The following is an 8,508-nucleotide window of genomic DNA, read 5'->3' on the forward strand; positions in this document are numbered from 1 at the left end:
GAATATCAAGGGGAACGGTACGTAAATCATGTTCACTCAGGGTTGTATAGATTCTACCTCTTATAAAAGTTTGCTAAGTGGTCAGTGGCTTCTGTAGTATTGCTTGCACTGTACGTTTGGGGAGCACTCACCATGTCTTGTCAGAGGAAATATTAAAGGCTAGTAATTAGTGGTCCCAGGTTTCCTGTTGAATTCAGGAATTGTTCCTTTGTTAGAGAAATTACTGAATGTTGCTTTCAACTTATCTTTTGTCTACCTTCAGCAAAAATATAAAATTCTGTTTTATAGCTATTGTCATGGCTGCCAAGGGGAGATGAAAGACCAACATGTAAGTCTATAAACAACATGCTATAATTCTCTAAGCATGTACTACCCTAAGCCACATTGAGTGGCCCCAGAGTGGGTCAGGGTCAACCCTTTGCACATAAGAAAGGGGTCTATGATAGAAGACTTAACATAAAAGTAGAGCACAGAAAAACAATGATTGTCAGCCAGGATGCATATGTTGGGGGGAGGGGGGTGTTGTTTTTTGTTTTTACTATATTCTGTAAAGCTTTTTTTTAAATTAAAATCTGTTAGTTTCAGATCAGTTTTTAATGAAAAAAAAAAATCTTCCAAGAGTCTCTGACTGAATGTTTGGGAAAGTCCTAATTCCATAAGAACCTCAGTATAGATTATTGTCTGAAATGTACAGTGTTTTCATATTGGAAAGTGGAATTTAGTGATCCTGTTATAGTGTAGATAAGCAAAATAGTTTGCTTACAGTCTTTTGTAAGCTATTGTACTACTGTGATACTATAGCAAAGTCATATTTGATTTTTTTCTAAGATTTGACTGACTTCAAAATTTTGTTCACACAGGTTTACATTTGCAAAGTCTGTCAAAGTGCATTTTGTGTGGACTGTGACTTGTTTGTTCATGATTCTCTACACTGCTGTCCTGGATGTATTCACAAGCACCCTGCTCCTCTGTCTGTATGATGCTGTCTGTTTGTAAAGATTATTCTGCTGGTTTCATTCCTGGACAAGAGGAAAATTATACCATTTAGCCACAACCTAGAGCAAGGCAGTTCTAAAAAGAGAAGAAATATCTACATGGATGCAGTCAAAATGAAAATTGGCTCAGGGGAAAAAGCAGAGATTTTACTAACTGTATAGAATTATTGATAATTAAAATGCAATAAATGTTTAACTGTAAATATGTTAATAAAATATCTGCATAATCTGATTTGAAAGCCCATGACTTTTTTGAGAGTTATTTTGAATAACGTGTGACTTTGTAAATAGAAATGGGATAAAATTGGGTAGCATGCTAATACGATGCTTCACGTTTTTCATGCTTTGTAAAGAAACTACTATACATACGTTTTATACACTTAGTGAAGAAGCTCTTGCTTCCAGCCTGAAGGTGTATTATTTTTTAAATACTGTAAAGACATATCTCATTATTAGATCTTAGAAAAAGATTAGCGTGGAAAGCTTACAAAACAAAATTGTTTCAGTGGCATGGTATTGTTTTGATGTTTCAGCATGGGTACCCTCACCAAAATGCTTTCTAAAGTTCTTCTGAAAATATAAAAAATCAATAAAAATCAAGCCCACTTTTTATAGCAAAATAAAGGAAATAAGTATCCGACTGAAATGAAAAAACATAGGAATGTCATTCTAATGAAACTACTTCCATTCTTTTCTAAGAAATTTGAGCTACAGCCTTATTGGTTTCATTGTCAGACTCAGTGACACTGCAGTGATACAAATAGGAATGAAAGTGGAAGTTGAAAGTTCAGTCCTTGTGTCTGATTTCTGTTAGTATTGCAGAACTGCTGCAGGAGAGAGGAAATTAAACTTGTCCCCATTTCTGCATCAGCAACTGGATGACTTATAAAGTTCTATAATCTATACAAAACAATTGAAGAGGAACAGAGTTTCATCTTCAGATCTTAAATTTGATGTTACTACATGCAGGAAAGGAAGGAAGATTTTGATCACAGATTTTCAGAATTGGAGGTCGAAAAAAAGAAAGTATTTAATTGCTGAAATGGAGACAAATATTGGTTGCAGCTTGTTATTTTATAGCTGCTATTCAGAGTGGAATTGCAAATTTAAGATGTTTTAGTTACAGACTATTAGAATAACTTGCCTGAGGAGATGGTGACAGGTGATAAACTACTTTAGATTTGATCATCACTGATAACAGGTTATCATAAACAATACAGTTCTGACTCCCTTCACTTCAGAGTGTTGTAATATAGCTCCTGTAAAACAGTAGGTGATTACAGTGTTATTACTAATGGTATTGCAGCATCCATATGTGTGTTTGTACCATTCATGAAGGTATGACTAGAATAGACAAATATATCTGTACTAGCTTTAATACAGCTAATATTAAAACTAGTACAGATATCAGCTACTGGTATCTGTAGCATGGATATCAGTAGTAGTGAATATGAGGCAGCATAGACCTTTCTGTGGGTAAGCAAGTGGAGCATGTACCCAGGGGCTCTGGTCAGCTTAGAACCCTCACTGAATCTGTTCTGCATTTCTATACTGCTTGTTTTCATTTATGCTAGCTAAGCTAAAGCTAACAGCTAAAGCCTCTTATCTTGCAGTCACACTTAAAATTGCTACTTAAAATTGTAGCTATTTTAAGTGTGGTTACATAGTCTGTATGTAAAATGAGATGCCTATGGATATTGTATATGAATTCGGTTTTAAATGTATCTTACTGTTCTGTGTAGCCATTTGTGAGCCCTGAGCCTTTGGTTTGTTCAGGGATTTTTTTTTAAATAACTTTGATGCATTGGTGTTGACCTTGGTCTAGAAATAGAGCTTCAGTATAAACTGACTGCTTTGCTTATTAGTGCAGCCTGTCCTATATGAGCTCAGTTAAGTCATAGTTTGCACTGTTATGGCACATCTCTACCAGCTGTTTATGTTGGTGAAGCTGCAGCAGAAATATGGGATAAAGCAAGGCTCAAGTTTCTCTTTTGATTAAGCTTTTTTAGTAAAGCCATGTGAAAATCTGTGTTCGGATATCAGTTTGGGCTCCTTTTAAAAATCACTGGAAGAAACTGATTCCATCAAGTGGTGCTTTCCAAATTCTCTCCCTTTATTCCTAATTCATGTTGGATGAACACTTGAAACTGTTCAGTATTTTTCAGTTGCCCTCTTAGTTAATTGTAATTATAACTGGCTAGAAAACAAGAAATCCATTGTGTGAAAAAATTAGGTTCTGTCATCTGTTTTCATTCAGGTGAGTAAAACCAAGACTTTAATTTTTTGTTTGTTTGGTTTTTATAAGAAAGAGACACTCATCCTAAAATAGTTAAGAGGTACTTGGCCAGGATGTGGGAGAGACAGGTTCTCTGCTCTGAATCAAGTGGAACGTGGTCTTGAATTTGAGTTTCCTGTGTTCCAGGGGCATGCCTTCTAGGGTGGGTGAGGGTGGCTCTAGCATTTTCACAAGAAGTTTCCATTTTGTCAAATGAGCATTCTCAAAAAATTATCACATCCACCACTAATTATAATGTTGTGTAAGCATGTTACAGGCCTTTAATGGGGAAGTTGATGCTGGGAATATGTCAGTCATTGCCAGTTCCTCTTTAAAATCTTGTGACCTGGATAATGACACCCTGAATCCCCTTCCCCTCATGCCTTTCCACCACAATACAAGAATACTTCAAGTACATTGAATTATCACTGTCAGACAGGTGTCTAACATTATGTTACATAGCTCAGGTATGACCTTGATATTTGTAGCACCCTAGGGTGCGTCCACACATGCAAGCACGTGCGCTTGCAGCAGCTCAAAAGAAGTGGTGCAAATTTGAGCCAGGGCTTTTTGCCTCGGCGCACGTGCTGGGACATGCACTTTGTTGTGGAGCAAATTGTCACATGGGGCAAAATAACCCTGCCTGGCTCCTCCTGGATCTTCAGCCAGAGGGAGCTAGAGCCCAGGGCCAGCACCTGTTCTGTCCCTGGCAGTATAAAAAGCTGCCCTGTCCTGGCCCTAGCAAAATAAAAAGCCACCCTGGCAAGTAGCTGAGGGCTACTTGCTCTCAGGAGCTTCTGGGGCCCAGCCAGTTGGTACCTGTGGATACTACCCCTTGTGCCAGCTGACGACAGTTGCAGGGTTGGCCTTTGTGCGGCACTACTGCTATGTGTACCCCCTGCCCGGCCATCTGGGCAGCTATTGCCCAGAAGATGTTCCGGGTGTGGTGGCCTGCTTTGAACTGTCAAAGCATGTCCTTCTGGCCCCATTTGGCCAGGAGGTCAGCCACAGCCAGCTGAGTCCAAGGTGCCAGCTCTGAGCAGGCAGGGTCCTGCCACTGGCCTCCCTAGCAGGAATTCTGGTGTTCCCTATTGGAAAACTGAAAAATCCCCAATAAAAAAAAAATCTCAAAATCGCGCTCTAAAATACTCTCAAATCCATGTTCCTCCACAACTAAATTAAAAGACCTCTATAAACAGAGAGAGTGAGACAGAGACAGTGATTAGTTGGACAATGTTTTATTGGTATCTAGTGTTAAAGCAAGTCTCTTATCATAATAATAAAGTGAACTCTAAATACAGGTTTCATGAATTCATTAATACATATTTTGCTGCCCTTCCACAAGGCAATGGCCCCCACACAAGGGGTTGGTCCCCCACACAAGGGCTTCGGCCCCCCAACATGGGGTTCAGCTGCCACACGAGGGGTTCAGGCCCCCAACAGGGGGTTCATTCCCCACACAAAGGGTTCGGCCGCCCAAAAGGGGGTTCAGACCCCCAGCAGGGGGTTTGGCACTATCACAAGGGGTACAGCCCCCCAACAGGGGGTTCATCCCCCACACAAGGAGTATTGCTCCCCAACAGGAGCCAAATGGCCCCCACAGGGGCTACCACCCCTCTTCCAAGACCCACATGCCCCACCCCCAGACCCCCCCAATGGATTCCCCACCCAGCCTCACCACGCCACTTGCACCCCCAGGCCCCCAAGGCTATCCCCAAAACCCCAGGCACCATCACTTAAAAAAAAACAACCCAGAAAAAGAACAGAAACAAAATGGAAGAAAAGCGCCTTTGCTTACCTGAGTGGGGGGCACCTCCGGGGTCTCCTGGCAGAGCTCCCCCCCAACCCCAGCACAGGGCAGCGGAGGGGCAGGAGGGCTCAGGCTGGGGCCGCTGGGGCTGTCAGCCTGCCCCGCACTGTGTGGGCGGGGCCCCAGGCAGCCAGTGGGCAGGGCAGCTTCAACTGCTGGTAAGTGCTGGGGTTTTTTGTCACCAGCTGTCCACCCACTCTGAAGGAATATGCCACCAGCTGCTAGCTTATATATTTGCATTTTTTAGTTGATTTTTGTGTGTCAGTCATGTGACTAGCAGATCTAAAGAAGATCTAAAGTTGCTCTGGAGATATTTGTTTCTTGAGCATAATTGTCTGACAGTGAAAGCAAGGATAGAAGTCTGGTAAGTAATCAAAGAACCTGGAACTACAGAGTACTGATTCAGGAAGTTATAAGTGAGGGAGAAAAGTAAATGTCATGATGTGCTCTGAAAGCAGTTGTTTTTTTATGTCCAGTAGCCATTGGAGAGAAGTAAGGAAAACTCACCAAGATTTATCTTATAGCAGCTGATTTTTCAGCCTGCCTCCTATATTTGGTCTTTGCCATTTTTTTCCATCTGGCTTTCTCATTGCTCATACTGGTAAATACATATTTTGCTCAGGTTGCAAAACGTATTTGTCTCGGGAAGGAAATGCTGTTGTTTGATTTGATTTTCTTATGAACTATTTTTTTTTTTAATTTTGATTGGAAGACTTGATAGGATTTCTTGAGTAAATTCATTGTAATGACTCTGTGAAGAAGGAGATCCCTGGGTTCTTACCAAGCAGCTGGAAGGCAGGAAGACAGCTATTCAAATAATTTGTATAGAAAGGCTAATATATGTTTTGTTTCCTTTTATTCAGTGCCTCTTCCCAGTGTTTTCCAATTTGATGTTAACCCGTGGGTTCTTTAGTCTGGGACACTCATCCTGCAGAAGTGCTGGGGTGCTTCTTTCTCAGCTGTTTCTTATTTAATTTCAAAGCTGTCTTTATTTCAAATTTGACATTTTTAATGTTATTTCCATCAGAAGTAAAGAACTCTGAGACTGCGGTCGTAGTCAGTGTAATTTGTGCTGAAGGAATGAATTGCACAATTCTGTAAGTTTCCTCTCTGAATACATTTTTGTGTTCCTCATTCTAGCTCCTTGTGTCATATGCTGCAACCTACAATACATTGCTTTGTCCAGTTCAGGCATGTGCTGGGATGCTCCATATGCATATGCATATAGTCAGAATATTGACTACGTTTCCAGGTGGCCTTATGAAGCTTGCAGGTTGGCAGTTAGAGTGGTTGCTGCCATAGGGACTTGTGTAGGATAGCTCTGTATCACTTACTTTGCTATGTTGTGTATGTTCATTAAACAGATGTGCTTTCCATCATTTCCATCCACTGGTCTTCTGAGTTACCAGTGAAGTCTGAATATGTCATATTTGGGATTTTTTTCAGGAAGGGTGTTGAAAACAAGTTTCTTAATGTATTGAGAATAAACAATAACAGGATGGAAGCATAAGGACTGTGGTGAAGAAAGCAGTAAGATGAGATTGTTAGGCCCAAGGGTCATGAATTAAATCAGATGCCTTTTATGTAGGTGACTAAAATGACTTGTTTACCTATGTTTTTATAAGCCTTCCTAAAAACATTCTTCTTTTGGAAAACTAGCAGGTTCCAAGCTAAGTGTGGACACATCAGACAGTAAGAACAGTGGAGTTTGGAGTGGGTCAGAGACACAAAAGGTAAAACTTTTGCTTTAGCTGCAATCTAACACTCAATTAATGATGATGTTATAGGGAAATTAAAAAAAAATGTGAATTAGTGGTATGGTTGTAAATACTGTAGGAGCATTTACATTTTTAAAGAAGCTAATATCTAATTCTAAGCTAAATGTAAGTGAAGAATATTGGCTGTAGGTTTCTTAGAAGACCTTGAATAGTGAAATAGGTATTGTAGAGTCTTTTTGAAACCACAGTTCAAATTATTAGGAAGTAGTTCAAAAGAGCAAACACTGTGGGTTGTTTAGCATTATAGTAAAAGGAGCTGGGAGTGCTCCTTGCAGTCCTCTTCATTGCTAAACTCTATTTGAATTGCACATTTTCAGTTCAACTGCCCACCTCAGTCTGAGTATTTAAAAAATCAGGAAATATAGTTTAGCCATTTCCAATAATCAGATTTGGAAAAAAGTTTTGTCCCATTAAAAAAAAAAAAATCCTATGGTGCCTCCATGCTTTGAAAGAAAGGCTTGAATTTGATTGGGGACTACCTTTACTCTGTGAAAATCTGCCAATTTTGGACAAAGTGGAAACCTTTGAAAAAAATATTTGTAGTTTTCAGTTTGAGTACTCAGGAAAGACTGGCTTGTGCTTGGCAGCTCTACAGAGTGTGTTTCAGTAAGACTGAGTCTGGAGATGAGGCAGGGGGGAAACTGAGCTTGATCAAGTCTGTGGAAGTCCTTAACCATGGCTTAGCTTAATAACACATCAATTAATGGCACCCATGGGCTTAATCAGGGGATTAAGCCTACAGAAGCCATTAACTGATGCATTAATAAGCAAGCCCCAGTTTGGGGCCATCTGGCAATCTGTGGGGAGGGGTGGGAATTCTGCGGCCCCTTGGCTAGTTGGAAGTGTGTGTGTGTGTGTGTGTGGAGGGGACGGAGACTCTTTGCTCAGCCTACAAAAATAGTGCTGGGCCCCATGGTCTGCCTGTGAAATGGGTGGGCAACCGCCTCTTAGAAGCGCCTACATAGGTTCTTACATATTGCCATTTAATGTGTTAACAACATAATAAATGTAAGTCACTCAGGGGTCTATGAACATGTACAGTATCTAGCTGAGGTGAAGCACTTAGTTGAGCAGTGCTGGTAACACTGCAGTACTGTAGCTGAGCAACTATCAGTTTGTTGCCTGGTTCCAGTGGTAGCCAGGTGGGGGTTTTTTTCTGCCCAAGGTAACAGGGAAGGTGAATTACAAGACTTTTAAACAATGGTGTGAATGGGGAGACAATATGTATTATTATTTTTCTTTTACAGATAATGTCTGCTCTAGACCTTCCTGCAGAGGACATGAGCAACAGTCAAATTTCTGAGCTGAATCCATCTTATATACAGACTCGCTTCCCTCATCTAAATTTTGATTGGCACAAGCTATCAGAAGAAATGGAGAAAGAATACCAGGAGATTCGTGAGCAGTTGCAAAGGGGTTATAACCCCAGCATGAGAAATGAATGCAAGAGGTTAAAAACATTCTTCTCCTATGACTCTGGTTCATCGTGGGCTCCCACAGAGATGGCTGCTGCTGGGTTTTATTACACGGGGGTTAAGTCTGGTATACAGTGTTTCTGCTGTGGGCTGGTTTTATTTGCAGCAGGAGCCAGATTGTCCCCAGATTCAGAGCATAAAAAATTTTGTCCTCAGTGTGAATTTGTCCAAGGGA

The 8,508-nt window shown here is 40.7% G+C and overlaps 2 protein-coding genes across 2 annotated transcripts in view; both read left to right on the forward strand.

Annotated features, from left to right (window-relative positions):
• GTF2H2C (GTF2H2 family member C) overlaps positions 1–1,232 on the forward strand; it is a 16,567-nt gene extending 15,335 nt beyond the window's left edge. The window contains 3 exon segments of the mRNA XM_025214767.1: positions 1–17; positions 289–328; positions 861–1,232. The exon segment at positions 1–17 is cut by the window's left edge and continues 31 nt beyond it. Of these exon segments, the coding sequence (XP_025070552.1) occupies positions 1–17; positions 289–328; positions 861–980 (177 nt within the window). The 3' untranslated portion in view covers positions 981–1,232.
• Positions 1,233–5,299: 4,067 nt separating this feature from the next.
• LOC102388542 (baculoviral IAP repeat-containing protein 1-like) overlaps positions 5,300–8,508 on the forward strand; it is a 34,268-nt gene continuing 31,059 nt past the window's right edge. The window contains 3 exon segments of the mRNA XM_025214768.1: positions 5,300–5,444; positions 6,740–6,813; positions 8,106–8,508. The exon segment at positions 8,106–8,508 is cut by the window's right edge and continues 171 nt beyond it. Coding sequence (XP_025070553.1) covers positions 8,109–8,508 — 400 coding nt within the window. The 5' untranslated portion in view covers positions 5,300–5,444; positions 6,740–6,813; positions 8,106–8,108.

Source organism: Alligator sinensis, unplaced genomic scaffold (assembly GCF_000455745.1).
Source record: "Alligator sinensis unplaced genomic scaffold, ASM45574v1 scaffold541_1, whole genome shotgun sequence".
NCBI lineage: Eukaryota > Metazoa > Chordata > Crocodylia > Alligatoridae > Alligator > Alligator sinensis.